Raw genomic sequence first — 25733 nt, 5'->3', positions numbered from 1 at the left:
TGGCTCTGCTGGAGGCCACGCCAGAGACCCCGGCCTGTGTGGTCAGCCTGTCGGGCAACCAGGCTGTCAGGCTGCCCCTCATGGAGTGTGTCCAAGTGGTGAGCTAGCCACCCATACATACTGCACTGGATATTTACATTTACTCTGGATTTACTCCTTTCGGCATCCACGAGATTCAGGTCAGGGTGGCTTGATGGATGGATGGATTAATGGATGGATGGATGGGTGGGTGGGTGGATGGATGGGTGGGTGGATGGATGGATGGATGGATGGATGAAAGGATGGATGGATGGATGGATGGATGGATGGATGGATGGATGGATGGATGAAAGGATGGATGGATGGATGGATGGATGGATGAATGGATGGATGGATGGATGGATGGATGGATGAAAGGATGGATGGATGGATGGATGGATGGATGAAAGGATGGATGGATGGATGGATGGATGAAAGGATGGATGGATGGATGGATGAAAGGATGGATGAAAGGATGGATGAAAGGATGAATGGATGAAAGGATGGAGGGAGAGATGAAAGGATGGAGGGAGAGATGAAAGGATGGACGAAAGGATGGATGGATGGATGGATGGATGGATGGATGAAAGGATGGAGGGAGGGATGAAAGGATGGATGAAAGTACAGTATATATGGATGGATGGATAAATGGATGAATATTTAGATTTACTCTCTTTCTATTGACAAAATCAACTTATCAACAGATGCGGTGTTAATAAGTAAGACAATGACTTTGTCCGCGTTCATTGTAATGTTTACCACTGTCTATCACTGTGTTTCTCTCTTTCTCTGTTTCAGACCAAAGATGTGACCCAAGCTATGGCTGAGCAGAGGTTTGAGGACGCTGTGAAGCTCAGGGGAAAGTGAGCATTTTGCTGTTCTATTCTGCCTTTATTTTTAATGGGTTTTGGTAGAATAATTCTTTTGTAACTTTCACATCAATATCTGTTTTTTAAGGAGCTTTGAGAATAACTGGAACACTTACAAATTGCTGGCTCACGTGCGCCCCCCAGATGTGAAGGTGAGAAACTGCAATGTTCAGTGCTTGTTTTTTTTCTTCTATGTCTCCTCTCTTGCTTTTGGGGAGTTTGAATTTCATGTATATATACATACATGAAATTCACGAAATATACTATACTTCATGAAATATACTGTATATATATAACGATGATAATACTCCACATATCTAAGGTGTACCTTGCTTGAATTGCCTTGACTATTGCAGGGTGCTGTGAATGTATGGACAAAAGTCATGATAAACTATTTGGAATCACAATAGTACTTCCTCTCTCGTGTCCTTTCAGAGCAACATCAACATCGCCATCATGAACGTTGGCGCCCCCTGTGCCGGGATGAACGCCGCCGTCCGTTCAGCCGTCAGAATCGGCATCATCCAGGGTCACCATATGCTGGCCATTCACGACGGGTTTGATGGGTTGGCTAAAGGACAGGTGCATTTCACCTCCGTACACACACACACACACACACACACACACACACACACACACACACACACACACACACACACACACACACACACACATACCATACCCACGCCTTTTTGATCCCCCCCCTCCCAGGTTGAACCCATGGGTTGGAGCAGTGTGGCAGGATGGACTGGTAAGGGAGGCTCCGAGCTGGGTACCAAGAGGTAAGACTTCCTACCAATCATTCAATCAATCAATCAATCAATCAATCAAACAAACTTTATTTAAACCAGTCAAAAGTTTGGACACAACTTCCCATTCAAATGCAAGTCATGCATTGAATGCAACTCCTATCGATACAACTAGCTCTGTTTGTGTTTCTGATCACCTCCCCTCTCGTGTGAAGGGCCCTGCCAAATGAAGTGATGGAGGAAATCAGCCAGAGCATCGCTAAGTTCAACATCCACGCTTTGATCGTCATCGGAGGCTTCGAGGTGAGGAGGAGATGGAACAGAATGCACTGTATGTCTTGTGACGTTTCACTGGTTCTCTGAAACAATCCTTTTATTCTATACTAACCTAATAAGACTCTAAGTCCCACAACAGTTTAAAGTCATAAAAGCATGTCAGTGTCTCTTGATTTGGGGTGTGGTAGTTTATGTATATATATGTGACACAGTCTGATCATTTGGTCCGTATGTCGGCAACCAATCAAAATGTTCAGACTTTTCGGGCTCTTAGGTGGCGTAGCGGGTCCCGACATGAGGACCAAAGCATTAGAACATGACACATATGATGATGCGGGGCGGCTGTGGCGCAGGAGGTAGAGTCGATATCTAATGATCGCAAGGTTGGCAGATCGGCGGTTCGAGCCCCGGCTGGCCACATGTCAAAGTGTCCTTGGGCAAGACACTTAACCCCAAAATGTCTCCCAATAAGCGGGCTGGCGCCTTGCATGGTAGCTTGCCGCGGCCGCCATTGGTGTGTGAATGTGTGTGTGAATGGGTGAATGAGAGGCCATTGTAAAGCGCTTTGGAATAAGGCGCTATATAAGTCAGTCCATTTACCATTTATTTCATTCATGTGTGTCTCCCTGCCAGGCTTACCTCGGTGGCCTGCAGATGGTTGAGGGCAGGGAGAAGTTTGAGGAGTTGTGTATCCCGATTGTTGTCATTCCCGCCACAGTCTCCAATAACGTTCCAGGATCTGACTTCAGCGTCGGAGCTGACACCGCCCTCAACACCATTACTACGGTCAGACATGCCACAAACACACACACATGCTCATGCACACATACAGTACTCACAACACACACACACACACACACACAACTGTTTATACACACATCCCTCCTCATACTTGCCCCCCCCTCACTCTCTCTCTCTACTCTCTCTCTCTCTCTCTCTCTCTCCTCTCTCTCTCTCTCTCTCTCTCTCTCTCTCTCTCTCGCTCTCTCTCAGACTTGTGACAGGATCAAGCAGTCTTCTGCCGGCACTAAGAGGAGGGTGTTTATCATTGAGACCTTGGGGGGCCACTGTGGCTACCTGGCCACCCTGGCCGGTCTGTCCTCTGGGGCTGACGCTGCCTACATCTATGAGGAACCTTTCGGCATCCACGAGATTCAGGTCAGGATGGCTTGATGGATGGAATGGATGGATGGATGAAGGGATGGATGGATGGATGGATGGATGGATAGAGGAATTCATGGAAGGATGAAAGGATGGATGAACGGATGGATGGATGGAGGATGAAAGGATGGATGGATGGATGGATTAATGAATGGATGGATTAATGGATGAAGGGATGGATGGATGGATGGATGGATGAATTAATGGATGGATTAATGGATGAAGGGATGGATGGATGGATGGATGAAGGGATAGATGGATGATGGAAAGATTACTGGGCTGACTTGTTGTATTTTGTGTAGCAAAACGTGGAGCATCTCGTGGCGAAGATGAAGACGACAGTGCAGAGAGGGCTTATTATCAGGTTTGTGTGTGTGTGTGTGTGTGTGTGTGTGTGTGTCTAATAATAGACTTCTTTAGGCGGCCTGCACTAACACACATAGTTTAAATACAGTGGGTTGCAAACATTTGGGCACCCCTGGTTTAAATGTCTGTTACAATTAATCTCGAAGTGATTGAAAGCAAACCTGAACACTAAATGCTACAACAAAGTTAAACATGACACCTTTCTGCACATTTATTATTATTATTAAAAGCCCTTGTGCAAATCCCTTTTGGATTATTCTTTGTTACCTTTTGAGAAGATGATTACTAAGGCCCAAGTTGATTTACTCCTTAGGGCCTCAATGAGTCAGGTGAATATAATTCCAGGGTTAAACTATATATTCTGAAGTAACTCCATGCCTTCAAAAAAAAGTAATTAAATCAGGTGTTTTACCTGCAAATCCAATAATTCACCAGGACCTTGGTCGGAGACGCTTTGATTTGCTTGTCTTTTTATCTACCGATTGCCTCGTCTTGCTCACAGGAATGAGAATTGCAACGAAAACTACACCACAGACTTCATCTTCGCCCTGTACTCAGAGGAGGGCAAGGGCGTGTTCGACTGCAGGAAGAACGTCCTGGGACACATGCAGCAGGTCTGAGAGAACGCCAGCGTTATGGTTCTTTGAGGTGGTTTGCGGTAGAGGCTGTAGTCTGTACTGTAGTCAAAGCGAGCAGTTATTACACTGGAATACAAAGTGAATCTCCCGTCTTGCTCTCTCTCACAGCATCTCACTCTTTGTGTCTTAGGGTGGAACCCCTACTCCCTTCGACAGGAACTTCGGCACCAAGATGGGGGCCAAGTCGGTCCTCTGGCTGACTGACAAGCTAAAGGAATGCTACCGACATGGTGAGCACATGAATGAAATACTTACTTTCTCTCTCGCTTTTTTTTAAATAAAAGCTCAGAAGTGGTCTAATTTTGGTCAAGATTAGTCCACAATCGACACACGACGAGGTGATGTGGGATACGGACTTCTCAGCATCCAGAGATCAGACCGGTTCTAAGCTCCAGAAACGTCGAACGACAAACGTTGACAGGCTGGTTGGAGTAACCAAATGTGGTTGTGTGTGTGGTAGTGTGTGTGGTAGTGTGTGTGTGTTGTGTGTGGTAGTGTGTGTGTCCACTGGCCTGCCGTGCTCATGAATATTCATGGGCACGTCCCCCTGTGTTGTGTTTTCCAGGCCGTATCTTTGCTAACTCACCAGACACCGCCTGTGTGCTGGGCATGAAGAAGAGATCCCTGCTCTTCCAGCCCCTGTCCGAGCTCAAGGCGGACACTGACTTTGTGTGAGTGCCCCTTCTCACTTCCTCTCACATCCTCTCTCTACCCTTCAATCAATCAATCAATCAATCAATCAATCGTTTTTGATTGATTGATTGAGTGAGTGAGTGAGTGCCTGCTCACTTATCACATCCTGCTCTCTCCACCTTTCCTCTCTCTCTCTTCCTTCCTCTGTTCATCACGGCTCACACAGCTACTCGAGTTCTGCTCTGGATGAGAATGCGAAACAATGACGATGTTAAGATTGGGAGTTGTAGTTTTTGGAATGGAATGGACTTTATTTGTCATTGCTACAGTACAGGTACCAAACAACGAAATTTAGGTTTTTCAAGTGTGTGAAAGTGCAGTTAGCTCAGCGGGAAACAATTTCTTTACTTGATTTCTCAAGGGGAAAGCGTACAGCATTGTTGTTACATCCATCCGTTCATCCGTCGTTCCTTCTCTTCTCTTTCTCCGTCCCACGCTCACTCCTGGTTTCTCCCATGTCACCTTTCTTCTCCTTCCCCTCTTCCCACACCCTGTCTTCTCTCTCCCTTACTCCCTCTCTTCCTCCCTCTCTTCCTCCCTCCCTCCCTTCCCTCCCTTCCTCCCCCCTCTACAGACACCGTATCCCAAAGACGGCGTGGTGGCTGAAGCTGAGGCCCATCATGAAGATCTTGGCCCACTACAACATCAGTCTCGACACCACAGAGAAGACTGCTATGGAGCATGTCATCAAAAAGAGAGTTTAGAATCCTTTCTCTTTCACAGACACGGCACGCACACACACACACACACACACACACACACACACACACCTAGACACACACACACATAATATCAAACATGGACATGATCATTATTATTACTGTCATAAGAGGAGGCCTCTCATGAAGCTTGACCTTTAACCCTCCCTGAAAACATCCTCCTACCCCTCAACCAACCCACTCCCATGGAGAGAGAGAGACAGTGATTCACTCAGCGGATGGATGGGTGTGACAGAGTGAATCTACAGACAGCACTTCTACTGATCTACCGATAGAGCAGCTGTGCTCACAGTTTGCAGTGTGGAAGCTTCAAGTGTTTACTGTGTGGAGGGTCAAAGAGGGCATTTAGAGCTGTTGTGTAATCACTGTCTAAGCACTCTCCCTTCTGCAGCAGACAACCCTGCGTTAGGTATATTGTGTATGTGTCTCGACCATTGTCATGTCATCTCCAAACGACAAACACCCACAATTTCCTCTGTGTCTGTGTCTCTACTCTCACTGCTCTCTCTCTCTCTCTCTCTCTCTCTCTCTCTCTCTCTCTCTCTCTCTCTCTCTCTCTCTCTCTCTCTCTCTCTCTCTCTCTCTCTCTCTCTCTCTCTCTCCTTCAGTAGCTGTACAGTACACACACCTGCTGTATCTTTATTCAGTAGCACATTTTCCTCCTGTGTTTGTATGACAAAACAGTGAAAAAATATAAAAAATAAAGACTTCCTTCCTCCAAGTGTCAGCCCGTTTTCTGCCTCAAAATTGTGGTTTTAACTGAAACCGAACAACGTTCTAAAACGTTCCACTACGTGTTGATGTTTTTTCTTCAGCTTGTATGGATAATGACATGTTATTTGTGCTTTAACAACTCCCTGCCAATAGAGGATGTCAGAGATTAACCTTCTCCAGCCTGACAGTTAAAAGCTACTTTTTCTGTTTATGTTACACAAAGAAAATAGGCTACCTTTTAACAAAAATGTCAGTGGAACAGTGAAAACACATTTCAACCTGAAAAGGTCACACAGGGCTTGTAGCTTGTACATGTAGTTTCACTTATTTACTTATAATTATTTCAGCAAGTAGAATACATCAATGAGTAGTCTATTTTCAAAGTACAAACCCCCATGAATTGCCGCGTGGTCGACACCAGAGGTTCAGAAGATTGTGGCGCTTGACTCCGATACTTCCTGTGAGCACACAGGTGACTTGAAAGTGCTTAGGTGAGTGAACTCGCACTTTATTAAAATATTTTAGTATTTGGTTGTTGTTTTTTTACTATAATGCTGGTCAATAGTTTTGGATTGATGGATGTGTGCATAGTGTCATCACTATTAACTCCTGTTACTCAGCTTCATGTGAATCTGACTTTTTGCATGATTTGGTTTCCTGCCTCCGGCTGTGGGTTATTAAGTCACGTTATTTCTATGTTTCATTTAATAGGTCTGACAATTTCTCAGATAAAGGTATAATAAAGGTGTAATAAATTAATGAACACCCTAATCTGACATGTAGACACACAGATACATGTAGGTGTAATGTTAAATGTACAGTGCCTTCAGAAAGTATTCAGACCCCTTCACTTTTCCCCCATTTTTGTTAAAATGTATTAAATTAAAATTAAAATTGATTAAATTAAAATAAATAGCCATACACAATACCCCAGAATGACAAAACGAAAAGAAAATACTGATACTCTTAAATACTCTTAAAATTAACTAAAATGCAACAATGTCATCAGCAAATCCATCTTACAGTTTTTCTCAGTCACTTTGGTGGATTTCTCACATCACTATTAACATTTGCACCACAGTTAGTGCATTTCTCAGAACAATTAGTACAAACTGCAAAACCTAGGTGTTAACCTGCAAAAGCGTGTCACTTGCTCAAAATGGATAGTTCATTCCTCAAAAGCAAGTATTCATGTCAATGAAAGTGTCAGTGTCATCAAAATGAAAAGTCCTGACACCATTGTTTATGAACAAGATAGTCAAATGGCTTTGTCATGTTTTCATTATGACAGTTCACTCTGTAAGTGTTTTCCAATGCAAAAAAGTCAGATCTTGGTGACACTACCTGAAAATGCTCAAGACAGTACTATACACTATTTGCACGGCCATTTGAAATCTACAGTGGGTTACACATTACTGTATTTAGTGAGGTAAATAAGTACAAGACGCTGAATAGTTATGTTTCACATTTTTACTGTATGCTCTTTGCAATTCAAATGTGTTCACAGCATTGTGCAAAAGAAAAATACAAACTTACAGTATTTACAACAAACATAAGAAACACCCTTTGGGTAGAGCTGTGCACAACTGTAAACAATATTGCAGTACTTATTGGACATACAACATACACAGTACTGTAAATTATTCATTCGCATCCAGACGTTCCTGTCTGTCTGGCCACATATTTTCGTCATCACAGCGAATATCCTCCCTGGCAATGCAGCGAGGAAAGTATCTCCTTGAGTGGCGAATCCACCCTCTGCAGGACTGTGCTGTGATGTCATCACATGCAGCATCCATGGCGTCTAGCAAGGCCATTTGGGTATGTGCATGCCGGTCATATACCTTCCACCTCCAGGCAGAGAAAAACTCCTCTATAGGATTCAGGAATGGGGAGTAGGGAGGGAGATATTCCACCAGCATCCTTTCATGTGCTGCAAACCACTGTCTGACCAGATCTGAGTGGTGAAAACGCACATTATCACATACAACAACAAACTTGTTTAGATGGTCTCCATTTAGACCCCTCTCATTCTCAGGGATTAAGTCCCTGTAAAGAGTGTCTAAAAAAGTCAGCAGATGTTGCGTGTTGTATGGACCAATACGGGGCATATGGGTGAGGACGCCGTTTTCTGAGACGGCTGCACACATGGTAATATTCCCTCCTCGTTGGCCTGGGACATCAGTGGTTGCTCTCTGTCCAATGCGATTTCTGCCACGCCTTCTACCTTTTGCCAGATTGAAACCTGCCTCATCAAGATATATGAATGTGTGCAGCGGTTCCCTGGCGTCCAGCTCCAGTACACGCTTTATCCCAGAATAGAGAGAGAGAGAGAGAGAAACTATAACAACTTTTCCTGTGTAACATAATGCATTTTGGACAACATATTGTACAGTATGAACTTTCATGTAACCAGTTTACAGCACTGAACATTAGAGTATGCAAAGAACACATAAATGTTTTACCTGTACATACTGGTGACGGATCTCCTTCACTCTGTCACTGTTCCGGTCAAATGGCACATTATACAGTTGTTTCATGCGCATTTCATTTCTCCTAAGCACTCTGTCAATTGTAGAGATTGAAACGGATTCAATATTGCCAAATATATTGTCATCCTCTATAACAGCGCTCTGGATCTCTCTCAACCTTATGGCATTGTTTGCAATCACCATTGCACAAATGGCTTCCTCTTGTTGCGGAGTAAAAATGGGCCCTCTTCCACCTCTGTGAGGTTGTCTTGCAATCCTATGTGGTGCAGAGTAAAATTAGAGTAATGTACAGTAAACATGAGATATACTGCTTTACTGTAACCCATATTACTGTAGTGTACAATAACAGTGCTTCCCACTTGTAAAATGCTGCAGTACAGTACCATACTGTAAATATGGCAAATATTTACTGTAACACTACTTTACACTACAGTACAGTAAATCTGTGCTGCAGTAAAGCTGTAAGTCTAAATGTAAAATGTAAAAAGTGACGACAAGTTCTTGTCCCACTGTAAGCTTCATGTATGACACAATGACAGTAGTGCAGTGCAGATAGTTTAGTGCTGAATTACTGTCCAATATACACACCTGTTCTCCCGACGAAATGTTTGAACAATTGAATTCACAGTGGTTCTCCCAACATTTGGCTGCACCCTTCGACCAGCCTCAGCCATTGTGAGGCCGTGATTGACTACATGGTCCACAATTGTAGCCCTAATTTCATCTGAAATCTGCCTATGTACTTGGCCTCTTCTTCCTCTTCCCCTGTTTTGTCCCCTTCCCCTTCCTCCCCGCATCCTCGCCCCTCTTCCACGATGCTGACCTTCCATTTCTGTGTCACAGTATTGTTGAAATGGTATACACTATGTCCTGCTCGGTTCATATATGCTTGCCAATTGAGGGTTCGTGGGATTCAGCTCTGAGTGACTGTGGAGAAGTGGCTTATCATTGGTTACAATGCTTCACACACTCCTCCTCATCAGTGAAAGCTGAGGTTCACCTGAGAGAAATTGTTCAATTTGTTTCAATTGTTTAGATTTTCAGGAAAAATGATAAAGAAATGTATACAATTTGCTTGACAGATTTTGACAACTTGTTCAACATTTTTGGATGTAATGACTCAAGCAATGAAATGAGGACTATTAGTTTTATAGGGAATGACTATTCAGCATCCAAAAGTATAGTTCATTTTGACTGACATGACATAAGCAAAGATAATGTTATAAAACAGCAGAGAATTGTATGACAGCAATTGATGCATGTCCAAAAGCATTTGCAATTTGTTTGAAGGAATGAGAAACTGCTACTATGATGTGCACAAATGACTAAATGTTGTGGAGGTTGAACTAACAGTTATGAGAATTTCAATTCTGATCAGAGAAATGCACCAAAGCGACTGAGAAAAACTGTATTTCAAATGTTTTTATTGAACCAAAAACATCTTATACATACTTGTGGCACACATGGTTTTGTTAGAAATAATATTTTCTTGATGACAGATTTTTTTTTTCTCTGAATAAATTTACTTAAATTAAAGGTTGGATGTTTCTTCAGTGTGACATTAAGCTTATTCACCAAAAGGTTCACTAAAACTCTTTTAAATCGTCTTCACCAGCTGTGCCAATAATTGGGGAGGGTACTGTACATGGTACTGTACATTTCTGTGTATTTCTGTATTTTAATTTGACCAAATTTACTGAAATTTCTAAAAATGTGTTTTTGCTTTCAGAAGGCACTGTAGGTGTTACCGGTACACACATTCTAGGCTATTTTCATATTTTATCATATTCTTTATGACAATTTCCTTTTTCTCATTCTGACAAAGAGTTTATTTGTTTATTTATTGGAAGGATCCCCATTAGCTATACCCACAGGCATGAGCTACTCTTAGTGGGGTCCACATTTAAAACATACATTACAAATAACATTTAACATGTAAAACATACTTATATTACAAATATCAAACATTAAAATATATCATACATTATACAATTTTACATTTGGCATAGCCTAATATAAAACACTTAAATCTCTAGTTAGTGTTATGTTATGTTAGTCTAGTGTCACAAGTTTGCTGTACCCAGGTGTTTCCTTATCTGCTTTTTGAACATACGTTTACTTGTCAGGCTTATAATTTCTGTTGGTAGTAGGTTCCATGACTTCATGGCTCTGAGTGCATTTGTATGTGTTGCTGAACGTGCTAAATGTAGTGTGTGTGTGTGTGTGTGTGTGTGTGTGTGTGTGTGTGTGTGTGTGTGTGTGTGTGTGTGTGTGCATGCACATGCGCATGTGTGCGTGCCTGCGTGTGTGTGTGTGCGTGCATAAATGTCTGTCGCTTAACCACACGTTTGCACATTTCTACAGAATGTGACCACAGACTCGCCCTCTCAGACAAGCAGCAGTCATTGCTATATCTGTGGTTGTCAATGTCTGCCCCATTTCTGACACATGCCAACTTCCTTCTCAGAACAAAAAGGACTCCTTCATCAGTTAGGGAGAGAGGGTAAAAAAGAGAGAGAGAACTACAGTAGGCCTACGTTTCATAGCTAGAATGTTGCTAGAATGTTCTGTGGTCATGTACCTACATGAGCCCCTTAAAGAAGAGTAAATGTTTACCTTTCATAATATGAAAGTATTATGTATTAAAAGAAATTGAGAGTTGAGTTTAGTGAGTTGAGAGTTGAGTTTATTACTCATCATCAGAATGGGAAGTTGTGAATGGCTCTAGTTTCTAGCTTAGACCATCTCCTGTCACGCAAACGTCAGAGAAAGCCAGTAATGCCGTGCGTGGTTGAAGATCTGAGAATTGCTCATTTCAGAGGAAGTGTGCTATCTGCTTCTGGTTTCTGGTCTCCACGCCCCCATTTCTCCAAACTCCCAACTCTCACGCTTCTCTCCCTACCAGTCGGCTTGACCTTCAACCTCTGCTTGTGTCTCTCTCTTCAGGCAATGATTGGGATCTTACTACTTGTCACTGTTCTCCTACAGTCTGTGGGACAGAACCAAATTCATGGTAAGTGCATTCATACCTTAACAGACCTTTAGAGTTATGGAGGGTCAGTAAACGCAAACAAACATCCTCCTGTGCTTTTGCGTTCCATTTAGAACCCTCTGAGAAATGGAACCCAAAAGGGTTCTATAATAGATTCTCCCACAGGGAACGCCGAAGGAACCCTTCATGGTTCTAGGTAGCACCTTTTTTCTAAGGATGTGTGCATTCGTCTCGAACATGTCAGGGGTCTATGACAAGGTCCTTATGCTGTTTGTGTGCTGTGCCAGGGCTGCTCCAGGGATGTGTCCCCCAGCCCACATGTGCAGAATGCCTGAGGAGTCCTGGATGTGCTTGGTGCAAACAGAATGTGAGTCAAATCAATCTGTATAAAAACTGTAAACTCTGAGTAGGTGACAAGGTGCTCCGTCCATTTGTTGCTGTTTGAAACTATTATTGTATTTAACCTTTATTTATAAAGGTGATCTATAGGTCAGTCTCAACATCTGTTCTCCAAGAGGGACCAGGGGGGTATTCCATCAATGTTGCTAAAGGACAATCTTGTGAGATTTACAAAACAATCCAGCCTTATTTTGATAACTCAAACTCAACTTATCAAAAATAAGCCTGGATTTTCCTTTAGCAACGTTGATGGAATATCCCCCTGGTCCAAGACAGCAGCAAGGAACGATAGTGTGATCATTATTGAGTGTTTCTTCTTTCCCAGTACTAGGGTTGATAGCTTCTGTTGTGATCTAGTTGTTTTTCTATGGCCTCTGTGAGCCGCCTCTAGGCTCTGGGATTGGCTCCACCTCAGTAGTGATGTGTAGGGACCACGTTACGGTATTCACACAGCTGCAGCTCTTTGTAATAGGAGGCTACGCACTGTACATCTAGATGATCAGATACTGATTATCTCTGCTGGGAGTGTCAAGCTTATAAGACAATGTAGATCACCTTTCAACATTACCATTTTGTACATTTGGAATGAATATTACAGATCCAGTATGGAGATTTTTTTTTAAATAGTGTTAAATGGCCATGAAGATGAACTGGTAACGATCAAGATCGTTCGGTGAAGAGAGCTGTTTTGGTCCGAACAAAACGCTTTCTTAAATCTTGTGTGCCTTTACTTACTCATTGTACGTTTTGCCTGTTTACAAGGTGTCATAAACCCGAAGGTAGTGGCAAAAAAGGGAGTCTGCACATGTTTAAATTAAACAACTTAAGTTTTATTATACTAAATAAGCAAAATAAACTAACTAACATGTGTATAGGAATATGGATAAGAATCAGTAGTGTAAGCCATGAGTGAATAGCTCTAGAACGTCTGTGTAAGGGGTGTATGTATGTAGTGTAAAACTAGGCCCAAAACCTAGGTAACCCGAGACCTCACCAAAAACCCTAAAGGAACCAAAGCCAGTGGAAGAGAGAGTTGACCGAGGTGACACTATTTAGGCTGACGACCTACCCACTCTGCCAAGGTTCCCAAAGGAAACAGCAACAGCCAATAGGCAGGCAGAGTGGGAGGCGTCACACAAGGTGTAAAGGATCCGTGCACAAGGGGAGTCGGTACACAGGGAGTTGGGTTGGGACTCATCTATTAACACACACACACACACACACACACACACACAGGTAGTCCTCGGCACAACCCCGTCAGGTGTGCTGGAATAGTCTTTAGTAAGAAGCAATAAACATAAATAGTCCCACGGGATGCGGTGCGTATGGCTCTTTAACCGTTTCGGTGTTCGCTCACTGCACTCAACCCCAGCTCCTAGACACTGCTCTCAACCCCAGCTCCCAGACACTGCTCTCAACCCCAGCTCCCAGACACTGCTCTCAACCCCAGCTCCCAGACACTGCTCTCAACCCCAGCTCCTAGACACTGCTCTCAACCCCAGCTCCTAGACACTGCTCTCAACCCCAGCTCCTAGACACTGCTCTCAACCCCAGCTCCTAGACACTGCTCTCAACCCCAGCTCCCAGACACTGCTCTCAACCCCAGCTCCCAGACACTGCTCTCAACCCCAGCTCCCAGACACTGCTCTCAACCCCAGCTCCTAGACACTGCTCTCAACCCCAGCTCCCAGACACTGCTCTCAACCCCAGCTCCCAGACACTGCTCTCAACCCCAGCTCCCAGACACTGCTCTCAACCCCAGCTCCCAGACACTGCTCTCAACCCCAGCTCCTAGACACTGCTCTCAACCCCAGCTCCTAGACACTGCTCTCAACCCCAGCTCCTAGACACTGCTCTCAACCCCAGCTCCTAGACACTGCTCTCAACCCCAGCTCCCAGACACTGCTCTCAACCCCAGCTCCCAGACACTGCTCTCAACCCCAGCTCCCAGACACTGCTCTCAACCCCAGCTCCTAGACACTGCTCTCAACCCCAGCTCCCAGACACTGCTCTCAACCCCAGCTCCCAGACACTGCTCTCAACCCCAGCTCCCAGACACTGCTCTCAACCCCAGCTCCCAGACACTGCTCTCAACCCCAGCTCCCAGACACTGCTCTCGAGAGGCTAAACACAGGTTAAAAGCCATCTGATGAGGACCGAATTTACATCAGCTGATGCCAATTCCACATGCCCTCATCCACACTCCACCAACAGTCCCGCAGCCCCCTCTGCAGGCCAGACAGCGGCATGCTCCCACACACAAGGAAATCGGCCTACACGTTTCCCACTATTAGAGTGGTCAAATGTACATTTTAAAAATGTCTGCGTGGGCAGAGTGAGCAGAAACAGGCAAAACTACATTCTTCACCTTTAAGGGGAGTCGATGACTGTCTCTCTGACATTTATCTAGTGGTGGAAGCGGTTTTGTGTCAGAAACCTTTCCAGAAACTGATAATATTGGTTCCTCATGATGAGAGGTTCTGTATGAGAAGTTGCATTGACAGGGCTGAGAGACAGTTGAGGTGGAGAGTAACGTTTCAATTCCTCCTGGTCTTTGTCATACATTTGTTCTGAATGTCAAAAACTCATTTAGATATACAGTACACTTTCTATTCTCTGGATCCTCAACCATTCGTGATTACTAGTGTCAAACTACTCATACTGTTCATGGAACCACTGTTAGGTTGCTCATCGAGAACAATTGCATGCACACAGTAACAGTACAATAACCCTCACAGTTATGTCAAATGTAAGTTTGTTAGGGGCGCTTAGGTGGTGCAGTGGATTAAGCGCTGACTATGTACCGCAGAGCTCCCCGGTTCGATTCCAGCCACGGACATATGTCATCCCTTCTCTCTCTCTCACCCATCCTTCCTGTCATAATCTCTACTATAGCTGTCATTAAAAAGAAAAATATGAGTAGGACTGCCCCACTCAGAAAAAAATAACTTAAAAAATAAATAAAAATAAGTTTGTTAGACATCAGAAATTATCACAGGTTTGTTATCTTGTGTAGCACGATCTCTTCTTTGTCCGTTCTTTAGTGGTTATATTTGAATGATATATATTGTGTGCTGCAACTCTGTGTGGTTTCCTATGGCGTCATAGTGCTATGTACTGTATGTATGTGTGCTATGCTCAGTTCCGCACTTCTATTTCCCTGTCTGTTTCCTGGCTTTCAATAGCTCAGTTGTATTTCTTTTTGCATCTGTGCTTATTTCTATATTACATAAGCTGCTAGTGGTTCATAAAAATATTTTGGTGGTTTTGACTTTATATGTTTCAATTTCAAGATGTAGGCCTCCACCCCCCCCGCTCCGCCTAACACACACACACACACACACACACACACACACACACGCACGCTGTGTTGTGTTGTCCTGTTTTTTGTATTTGTTTTTGTATCCATGTATACACGTGGAAAAAGTATAAACGCACTTACTGAAACGCCAAAGCAAATTCCTATATGTGTATGCATAACGTGGCAATAAACGTTATCTGAATCAGAATCAGAATCTGAATCTGAATCTGAATCTGAATCTGACACACACACACACACACACACACGCACACACACACACACACACACACACACACACACACACACACACGCTTGATAACCTCATAATGTGTTTAAGAGTGTGTGTGACTGAACTGAGGCCCAAACCTGTGTCCTCCTAACAGGACTTCCTGAAGGCGTGGGAGTCGACCGAGCGGCGCTGTGACACCGCTGAGTCTCTGAGCAGCAGGAGCTGTGGGGACGTCGTTAACCCCCAACCCTTCAAGGAGGTGCTGAAGGACCGCGAGCTCAGCAGCGACCCAAACAATGTGGTCCAACTTAAGCCACAAAACCTCCATTTCACACTCAGAGTTGGTGAGAAATGACACCTCCTTTTTGGCAATCAGACTTACGCTTTTGTGGAGGTTATGGGCCGAGCCAGTATTTGCCAGCAGAACCTGGTTTGAAAAACTAAAACCTGTGATTTTTTTTCTTTTTTTCGGCAAAGTGGTTTGTTGCTGTGTACATATGATGGGAAGGGGGGGGGGGGCGAGGGTGTTTTAGGGTTATGGTCAGTTTCAGATGCTGATCAGGAAAGACCCTTAAGTCTTACCACATATGATGAGGGTTAGTGGTGGCCTAGGGGATAGTGAGTTGGACTGGTGATCAGTCATGAGTTCAAATCACACCTGGGAGCACTGCCACTAGTGTGCCCTTGAGTAAGGCACTTAACCTTAAATGACTCCAGGGAGACTGTCCTTGTAATCTCTAGTTGTAAGTCGCTTTGCATAAAAGCGTCTGTTAAAATGTAAATCTACTTTTGATAACTTTTCCATCCTGTTGTTCACAGGAGTCCCTCAGTCGTTCAACGTGTCGTTCAAGAGAGCGGAGGGCTACCCCATCGACCTTTACTACCTGATGGACCTGTCCTTCTCCATGAAGGACGATCTGGACACCATCAAGACCCTGGGCCAGGACATCCTCACCACTCTGAGCAAGGAAACCAAGCATGTCCGCATAGGTGAGTCTTGCTGAGAACTTGCACAGAGTACAACAAAATGTATTTTTTGCTCTAGACTCAGGGTCAGCCATAGTCAGCGCCCCTGGAGCAATTAGGGGTTAAGTGCCTTGCCCAAGTGCACAACAGCAGTGGTAGGCACTTTAGATATGATGCCAGCAACCCTCCAGTCTCCAGCTCACATGCAGCTCCCTCCTGAGGTGGGGATCAAACCAGCGACCTTCCGATTGCTAGCCGGCCTCTAACCTCTAGGAATTACAATGTATTTTCAATTTAAGCACAGCCGGTGTGCCCTTGAGCAATCCCCCCCCAAAAATCGGATAGCTATGTTGCTGTTCCTCACCCTGTCACTACTCCTCATCCCCCTCAGGTTTTGGCTCGTTTGTGGATAAGGTGGCCTTGCCGTATGTCAGCCAGGTAAAGGCCAAGAAACAGAACCCCTGCCCCAGCCGCGTCGATACCTGCCAGCCCGCCTTCAGCTTCCGGAACATTCTGGGCCTCACTAAAGACGCGGATGATTTCACAACGAAGGTCAGCAAGCAGAGGATCTCTGGTAACCTGGATTCTCCTGAGGCTGGCTTTGATGCCATCATGCAAGCTGCTGTCTGTCAGGTAAGGCCCTCACACATGACCAAGCACAGCCACAGCCACAGACAACCCCTGCTCGCCCTCCGTGTCTGCTAAGATGTTCACCTCTGACCCCTGGCCTTTCTACTCATCTCTCCTTTTGTTCACTCTCTTTCTCCTCCCTCTCTCCTTCTCTGTCTTTATCCCCCGCCCCCTCTCTCTCTCTCTCTCTACCTGTCATACTTCTCACCCTCTCTCCCTCTCTCTACCTGTCATACTTCTCTCTCTCTCTCTCTCTACCACCTCCTTTGTCTCTGTCTCTTGCCATGTAGGGTGTGATCGGTTGGAACAATGTGACACGGATCCTCGTCTATACGTCCGATGACACTTTCCACATAGCTGGAGATGGCAGGCTGGCAGGGATATACGAACCGCATGACGGGAGGTGCCACCTCGATGGCAACGGCTTCTACGATGGCACTAAATATGTGAGTAATCACAGTGGGAATGGGATTATCAGCCCAGGTTTAGGTCATAATGCCATGCCTTTGTTGCAAAACAGAGTGGTTCACAACCATAACCACTGGTATTAATAACCACTAGAACAGCCATGAGGGGTCATTTGACCCCTGTGAGTAAAGAAAAATGTTATATCTTTGCACTCGATCAAATTTCAGGACCCTCCTTTCTTCAGGACCCTTCCTCCTGAGGCGGCTCTTTTAGTAGGCACGGCTGTTCTAGTGTTAATCAGAATCGATTCATTGTTCTCTGGTTGGTTATTGTACTCTCTTCCCCCTGGCGCTGTGTCTCAGGACTACCCCTCTGTTGGCCACCTCTCCACCGTCCTCTCAGACAATAACATTCAGCTCATCTTCGCTGTCACCGAGGGGAGTGTTGATGCATACAAGGTCAGCCTTCAAATGTCATTAAATTATATTTCTTTTTCAATTACAAAAAGAGGATTTGTAAATGTTCAACAACTTGTGTTCACACCTTATCAACCTCTCTCTCTCTCTCTCTCTGTCTCTCTCTCACACTCACACACACACACACACACACACACACACACACACACACACACACTTTCATAGGAATTGAGTAAACTCATCCCTCAGTCGGTGGTTGGGGTTTTGACGAAAGACTCGAGCAATGTGGTCCAGCTCATCTCAGAGGCCTACAATGTGAGTATTAGATCATGGAGAAACAATCCAACCAACCGTCAACTTTAAATGACTTTAAATGCCAGAACACAATACACAGAATAGCACTAGGTTTTATACTAGCAAGATATGAATGGCTACAGTTGAACAATGCCTAAACATTCAAATGTCGACAGAATGATTGGAAACTGTGATGCGTATCTGTACAGCAACCAGCACTCGAGTTGAGGGGGGATGAGGGGGGATATGGCATCCCCCCTGAAATAAAAACAGTAAAACTGCCATCCCCCCTTTCCATCCCTTATGTCATTTTATCAATGAACGTGGGATTACTGCTCTTTCAACATTTAGTTTTGCGCATATTGAGTAAAATACTGTGGGCGAGGGCCCAGGGGGCAAGCACACATGCAATGACAATTTTTACCAAGTTACTGACACTGAAGTCACTGACGATGTGGGGATGCTAAAATCCACCATCCCCCCTGATTTTCTTTTACAACTTGAGTACTGACAACAACCAATAAAAAATGTGGTTATGCTCACAGCTGCTCTCATACGCATTTATTTTCACCCTAGCCTCACAGTGGCTCACAGAGGCCAGCAGCATGTGCTCCAAGGCAGAAAGAATAGCTCAAGAGCTGGTTATATCACAATGTGTCTTCTTCTGTCTAGCGATGTCGTTTGAGGGAGGTTTTGAGATGACTGATCTTGATCTAAACATGAGCTTGTTCAAGGTAGAGTGTCATTTTGACGTGTTTCGTACGTATCTTTCCACAGAACCTGTCCTCCACCATCTTCCTGGAGCACCAGGAGACCCTGGTGGACGTGTCCTACCAGTCCCACTGTGTTGCAGAGGAAGGCAGCGCTGCCTGGCGGAAGAAGGGAGAGTGTACGAACGTTAAACTCAATGAGCAGGTCTGTCTGGTCACAAAGCAGGGTGGGGGAGGATGGGGGAGGGGGGATATTAAATGTTTTGCCATTTATCCAAAGCGACCTACAGCAGGTAGGCCTACATTTGTCTAAAGTAAGTGAATCATCTATAAATCAGTCATCATAAGAACAAATGCTAGGACCAGGGGCCATTGGCAGTCACAATGCTAGAAGTCATCAATTGTCTCTGCATGACATCAGCTAGAAGAGCATGACCCAAACCCTCAAGGGATAATCTCTGTTTTTATATTGTTTGGACGGAAGGTGGGCAAGGTTGGTGTAGTAGTTCATAGTGTAATACTTTTTTACCTTAGCTGCACATTTGGATTTGAAAAGCAACAACAAATAAAACATCTCACATCACATTACAAGAATCACTCAGTTATGTCATAGTCTGCTGTCCTAAATATGTTTTATTATCTTATCCCTATCTTGTTTTTTAGATTGGCTTCACAGTGAGATTGAACATCTCTACGTGTCTGAAAGAGAAGACAGAGTTTCACATCAAAGTGCAGGGCATCAGCGAGACCCTCAAGGTCTTTGTGGAAACCCTGTGTGATTGTAACTGCGGTGAGAGTGAGCTGCTGTCCCCACACTGCAACAATAACGGGACGCTCAGCTGCGGCATCTGCAGGCAAGTGCCCCCAGTTGTATGTCACAGCGCCCCCTGGCGGACACAGAGTCTAACTGCTACAACATACACAACACGTGTCGAGTCTGCAACATTCAAAACTTAAACATAAAGCATGAAGCGTTTAATAATTTGTGCCTAACGGTAAATGTAACTCGGCCAGAGTACGAAGGTTCTCACATTCAAAACAAAGAATACCATTTTGAATTAGTCTTAAGAGCAGGAGTAGTTTGAAGTGTTGTTTAGGTACACTGTTGCGGCATTATTTGACAAATCGTGAGCTTAGAATGATAAGGTTCTATCTCCGTTTAGAATGATAAGGTTCTATCTCAGTTTAGGGTCGTTCAGAGATAATGAGCGTCAAAGTTTTTACATTCCATTATGTTTTATGAGATGGAACCTTTGTATTTTATTAATTAGCCTACTAACTAAGAAATGTCAACATTTTTAAAATAACACCACACAGGCATTAATAAACACCTAATGGATCAGATTATGTAAAAAAAAACTCAATTTCGACAGAACCTTATCACGAAATGATGTGTCCCTTGGCTTTAGCTGTGACGACGGCCACCAGGGTCAGAGGTGTGAGTGTGAGCGGCTGAAGGACACGGCCTCTGCGGACGCTCCCTGTCGCCTGGACAAGGCCTCCCAGCTCTGCAGCGGACAGGGGTACTGTGAGTGCGGGAGGTGCGTGTGCCACGGCAGCTACCGCGGAGAGCTCTGCGAGTGTGACGACAACAGCTGTGCCCGGCACGACAACATGCTCTGCGGGGGTAAGTCAGTCGTTCAGTCGCCTAATGGTGCTTTTCCACTACAGGGCCAGCCCGGGTCGGCCCGGGTCAGCCCTGTTCTTGAGCAAGTAGAGAGAGCCACACATCCTCACAGTGTGATTCAAAGGACTCCGATGTCCGATGTTGATGCTTTACTTCTATTGTTATGTGTTGTTAAATAAGTTTGTTTCCAGACAGTAATTGCTTAAAAAGTGTTGCAATCGTGCTGTACTCCTTTTCCCGTTTGTTACCATAATATAGTCAGTGCTGTGTGCTCACAATACAGCGACCTTCAAAGCCACATAGCTGTGAAGATTATTTTGGTGTCTCTTTTGCCTTGTTGGCACATTTACTGTACATCAACCTCAACCTCATTTAAAAACCGAACACCTGCTCCTTCTGCGCATACAGTATTTGAACAGTTGTTAGAGTGAGCACCAAAAGTGGAGAGGCAGCACTCGCTCACTATCTATGCAGCAAAACACTGGAACAAAAGTCACATAGACATTAGGTCAGCTCCATCTGTATCAATGCTGAAGACTTTTAAGCGAGTGTATTTTAAAAAGTTAGGCTTTAACAGATTGATTTGCTTTTATTTAGCATCCTTGGGTTTGAGAAAGGAGCTATATAAATCTAAGCTATTATTATTATTATTATTATTATTATTATTGACCTGGCCATTTAAATTGTTACTGTATCTAATTTGATTGAATTTTATATGATGACCCATTTTTACTTTTCACTTTTTAATTGTTATTTGATCTCATGTTCTATGTAAAGCACTATGAGTCTAACTTGTATGAATATGTGCTATACAAATACATTTGCCTTGCCTTGCCCCTGTATCCCTTAGGTAAGGGGGACTGTGACTGCGGAACATGTAAGTGTCATGGCAACTATACGGGTCCTGCGTGTGACTGCTCCTCCCTCGAGGACCAATGTCAGACAAGAGGCAGTAAACTGTGCAGTGGGCAGGGAACATGCCAGTGCAACAAGTGCCGCTGCAACAAAGACTTTCTTGGCTTTGACTGCTCAAAGATTCTCAATGCATGCCTGAAGTACCAGTGAGTACAAGTAGTTTAACTCTCAGAGGTATGTCAGTTTAGAGTGAGTTGCCAATTAGCCAACACTAGACTGTGCTTACTACTATTGTGTGTGTGTGTGTGTGTGTGTGTGTGTGTGTGTGTGTGTGAGAGAGAGAGAGAGAGAGAGAGAGAGAGAAATAGAAATAGATAGTGGGAGAACATGCATAACACTTTTTTTTAAAACCTGTTTATTATGTGGCCAGGGACTGTGTGATGTGCGAATTGGCCAAAGACGTGGGTGATCATCTGAAGAACTGCAGCGCGCTGTGTGGCTCAGTTAAACCCACCCGAGTGGCGGGACCCCAGGAGTTTCCCTGCAGAAATGGCTCCATATCATACGAAGTGAAGCTGTCCCCTGATGGAAACATCCTGGCCACCTACGCAGATCTGCCTCGTGAGACCTTAAGTTAATCTCTAATAATGATGATTTCTTTCTCTGTAGAGATAATCCGTCCAAAATAATCTTAAGATTATAGCCTGGCTGCTATATTGTTATTATTGCTTATTATGAAGAAAATAAAATTTAAAAATGAAATTAAGTTAAATGTGCAACGATTTCTTTTGCTTTATGCTTTTTTAATTCTATTATATTTGTTTTTTGTTTTCCCTTATATTAGTTATTGTTGCTGTATCTTGCTTTGCACATATTTGAAATAAATCAAAATCAACCAATCAATCAATCAATTATTACTATATTAATATAAATATTACTTTCTCTAATAGATTAACCCTGGAACTTCTTCTCTCTCCACATCCCTGTCAGGTACTATCGACAAGACCGCTGTGATCGTGGGCAGCTCAGTGTCCAGCATCATCTTCATCGGCATCGCGGTGATCCTGGTCAGCCGACTGGTGCTGGAGCTCCACTACCGCAGAGAATACAACAGCTGGCTGAAAGCCAAGGAAGAAGAGGACTGGAAAGACGTGAGAGAGATTGTTGATTCACGAACTTCGTGACGTTAGAATTATAAGGTTCTATCTCCATTTTTGTCAAAATTGATTTTTTTTACATAATCTGATCCATTACTTACTTACTTACGCCTATCGCTCCTTTTGGAGGAGCATAGGCCGTCGACAACAGTTCGCCAGGGTCCTCTGTCCTGTGCTTTGCTTTCCAGCTGTTTCCATGTTAGTCCACTCTGTGTGATGTCTGTCTCCAAGTCCCTGCGCCAGGTGTTCTTGGGCCGGCCTCTCTTTCTTTTGCCTTGGGGGTTCCATCTAAGGGCCTGTCTGGTGGTGCTGGTGTTTGGTTTGCGTAGTGTGTGGCCGATCCATCCCCACCTTCTTCTCTTGATTTGTTCTTCCACTGGTTGTTCGCCCGTTCTCTGCCAGAGATCGTTGTTACTGATGGTATCTGGCCAGTGGATGTTCAGGATCCGCCTCAGGCATCTGTTGATGAATGACTGCACTCTAGTCGTTGTGATCTTGGTTGTCCTCCACGTCTCTGATCCGTATAGGAGTACTGGCTTGATGTTGGATTTGAAGAGTCTGATCTTTGTCCGCTGACTGATTACCTTGGAGCTCCAGATGTTCTTTAGTTGGATGTATGAGGCCCTTGTCTTGCTGATTCTTGCTCTGACATCTGCCTCCGTGCCACCCTTCTTGTCTATGATGCTACCTAGGTAGGTGAAGGATTCTACTTCCTCGAGTGCTGTTCCCTCCAGGTTTATTGGGTCTTCGTTGTTTGTGTTGATCTTTAGTATTTTGGTCTTTGCTTGGTGGATGTTGAGGCCTAGTTGTGTTGAGGTGTCTGCCAGTATGTTCGTCTTCTCCTGCATCTGTTGTCGACTGTGGGATAGTAGGGCAAGGTCGTCTGCGAAGTCTAGGTCGTCCAGTTGTGTTGTGAGTGTCCACTGGATCCCGTTTCTCCTCTGTGCCGTTGTGGTCTTCAATATCCAGTCGATGGCCTGGAGGAAGAGGAAGGGGGACAGTATACCGCCTTGCCTTACTCCGGTCTTCACTTGGAAGCTTCGTGTGAGCTGCCCGCTGTGTATGACTCTGCAGGTCATTCCTTCATAGGAGTTCCTCATGATGTTGACAAGCTTTTCTGGTATGCCGTAGTGTCGAAGCAATTTCCAGAGGGTGTTTCTGTGGAGTCTGTCAAATGCCTTCTCGTAGTCTACAAAGTTGATGTATAATGGAGAGTTCCATTCCAATGATTGCTCAACTATGATTCGGAGGGTTGCAATCTGGTCTACACATGATCTATTGGGTCGGAAGCCTGCCTGCTGGTCTCTTAGCTGCGGATCCACCACTTTCTTTATTCGCTCGAGGAGGATTCTGTTGAAGATTTTTCCTGGCACTGATAAAAGCATGATTCCTCTGTAGTTGTGGCATTGGCTGAGGTCTCCTTTCTTAGGAATTTTGACCAAGTAGCCTTCTTTCCAATCTGTTGGCCCTTAGGTGTTTATTAATGCCTGTGTGGTGTTATTTTTAAAAATGTAGAAATGTTTTAGTTAGTGATTCATAAAATACAAAGGTTCCATCTCACAAAACATAATGGAATGTAAAAACTTTGACGCTCAATATCTCTGAACTACCCTAAACGGAGATAGAACCTTATAATTCTAAGCTCACGACTTGTCGATTTATTAACAATACAGACATTCTTTTGTATGCGGTAACGCAATAAAAAAAATTCTGAAATATGTCCACGAAGGTGCAGTTACATCCACTTTGTGGTGATCATTTTTAGGGAGGGCGGATTATACATTTTGACAGCACTGCAGAAAAATATTTGGACTGTGCATCTGTGCAGTGTAGCTTTTATAGGACCAGGACTTGTACTGTGTGTTGTTATGGTAACGTGTGTGAGCCAGTGTGCAGTACCTACTGTACCTATAACATTGATTGTACAGGGTAGGGTATGATACTTTTCCTTTTCTGTTTCAGACCCACAATCCGTTGTTCCAAGGATGCACGACCACAGTGATGAATCCCATGCACACTGCAGATGCCTAATCCAAACCCATTCAGTAGTCAAGCCAACACGTGAATTCACTGGAATCTGGACTTGATAAAAGTGGGGCGGCTGTGACTCAGGAGGTAGAGCCGGCGTCTAATGATCGGTGGTCGATGGTTCGATTCCCGTCTCCTTCTGTCCACGTGTCGAGGTGTCCTTGGGCAAGACACTGAACCCCAAATTGCTCCCAATGAGCGGGCCTTGCATGGTAGCATGCCGGCATTGGTGTGTGAATGTGTGTGTGTGTGAATGGGTGAATGAGAGGCTATTGTAAAGCGCTTTGGAATAAGGTGCTATATAAGGGCAGTCCATTTACCATTGAAAAGACAACTCAAGAACATTTTGTATTTTTGCTGTGCCAAACCATTGCTGACATAGTTAGACATAGTAACTTTCTCTTCTCTTGAATTGCTGCCTCTACTTCCTCAGCCCTCAACTCCTGAAGCTGACTTTTCTTTCGGAAAATGTGAATACATTTCCGCGTTGTTGAAAATCAATGACACATCGCTAGTCAACTAACACAGCTTATTTTGTGAGCCTGCTAACAATGTAAAGTAGTGTTATAGTTAACTAGCAGTGGGGATTACTCACCCAATCCATTGCGTTGGAGTAGTTTGGCTTGACTAGCAAGTTTGTGTTGTGTTTCTCAACAACGTTGAAACGTAGTTCCACATTTCAAATGAAAAGTCAGAACATTTTGATTGGTTGCCGACATACGGACCAAATGATCAGACTGTGTCACAATTCTGTCCTCATCGCCTCTTTATTACTCAACTGATCTGTTTATCACTCAGTGTGAAGTGTCATTCCTTTCCAATTTCAGCAACTTGTTTAGGCCTACTGTATGTATTTTTGTTAAATTGTTGTAATAATAATCCGTTTTGAACTGATATTTGAACTGCTCAATTATGATACATCTGCTTTTGTATATTGTATATTTATTTTTTTATTTGTAATAATGTCAACATAATATGTTCTATAGCATACAACAAATGTTCATGTGATTACTGTATTCTTGAAAT

At 44.1% G+C, this 25733-nt stretch overlaps 2 protein-coding genes across 2 annotated transcripts in view; both read left to right on the top strand.

The window, feature by feature from the left end:
- Positions 1 to 5474, top strand: part of LOC308173135 (ATP-dependent 6-phosphofructokinase, muscle type-like) — a gene marked incomplete at both ends in the record, with an annotated part of 16003 nt that extends 10529 nt beyond the window's left edge. Inside the window, 13 exons of the mRNA XM_080548106.1 lie at positions 1 to 98; positions 817 to 881; positions 976 to 1039; positions 1323 to 1469; positions 1599 to 1669; positions 1852 to 1939; positions 2546 to 2698; positions 2906 to 3070; positions 3376 to 3437; positions 3942 to 4053; positions 4208 to 4307; positions 4643 to 4748; positions 5345 to 5474. The exon at positions 1 to 98 is cut by the window's left edge and continues 28 nt beyond it. Coding sequence (XP_080404232.1) covers positions 1 to 98; positions 817 to 881; positions 976 to 1039; positions 1323 to 1469; positions 1599 to 1669; positions 1852 to 1939; positions 2546 to 2698; positions 2906 to 3070; positions 3376 to 3437; positions 3942 to 4053; positions 4208 to 4307; positions 4643 to 4748; positions 5345 to 5474 — 1361 coding nt within the window. The remainder of the gene's footprint in view (positions 99 to 816; positions 882 to 975; positions 1040 to 1322; positions 1470 to 1598; positions 1670 to 1851; positions 1940 to 2545; positions 2699 to 2905; positions 3071 to 3375; positions 3438 to 3941; positions 4054 to 4207; positions 4308 to 4642; positions 4749 to 5344) is intronic.
- A 6270-nt stretch (positions 5475 to 11744) lies between these two features.
- Positions 11745 to 24710, top strand: itgb7 (integrin, beta 7; the record flags this gene model as incomplete). The annotated part of the gene is made up of 15 exons (XM_080548557.1): positions 11745 to 11751; positions 11975 to 12054; positions 15771 to 15960; positions 16436 to 16606; positions 16974 to 17215; positions 17503 to 17658; positions 17983 to 18078; positions 18262 to 18351; positions 19108 to 19245; positions 19704 to 19894; positions 20450 to 20667; positions 21518 to 21728; positions 21953 to 22143; positions 22513 to 22673; positions 24642 to 24710. 15 exons carry the CDS (start codon positions 11745 to 11747, stop codon positions 24708 to 24710), a joined length of 2211 nt encoding a protein of 736 aa, XP_080404683.1.
- Positions 24711 to 25733: the final 1023 nt, after the last annotated feature.

The sequence above is a fragment of the Nansenia antarctica genome (genome assembly GCF_963989245.1).
Source record: "Nansenia antarctica genome assembly, chromosome: 18".
NCBI classification, from domain to species: domain Eukaryota; kingdom Metazoa; phylum Chordata; class Actinopteri; order Argentiniformes; family Microstomatidae; genus Nansenia; species Nansenia antarctica.
This window is presented reverse-complemented; position numbering and strand designations above follow the sequence as displayed.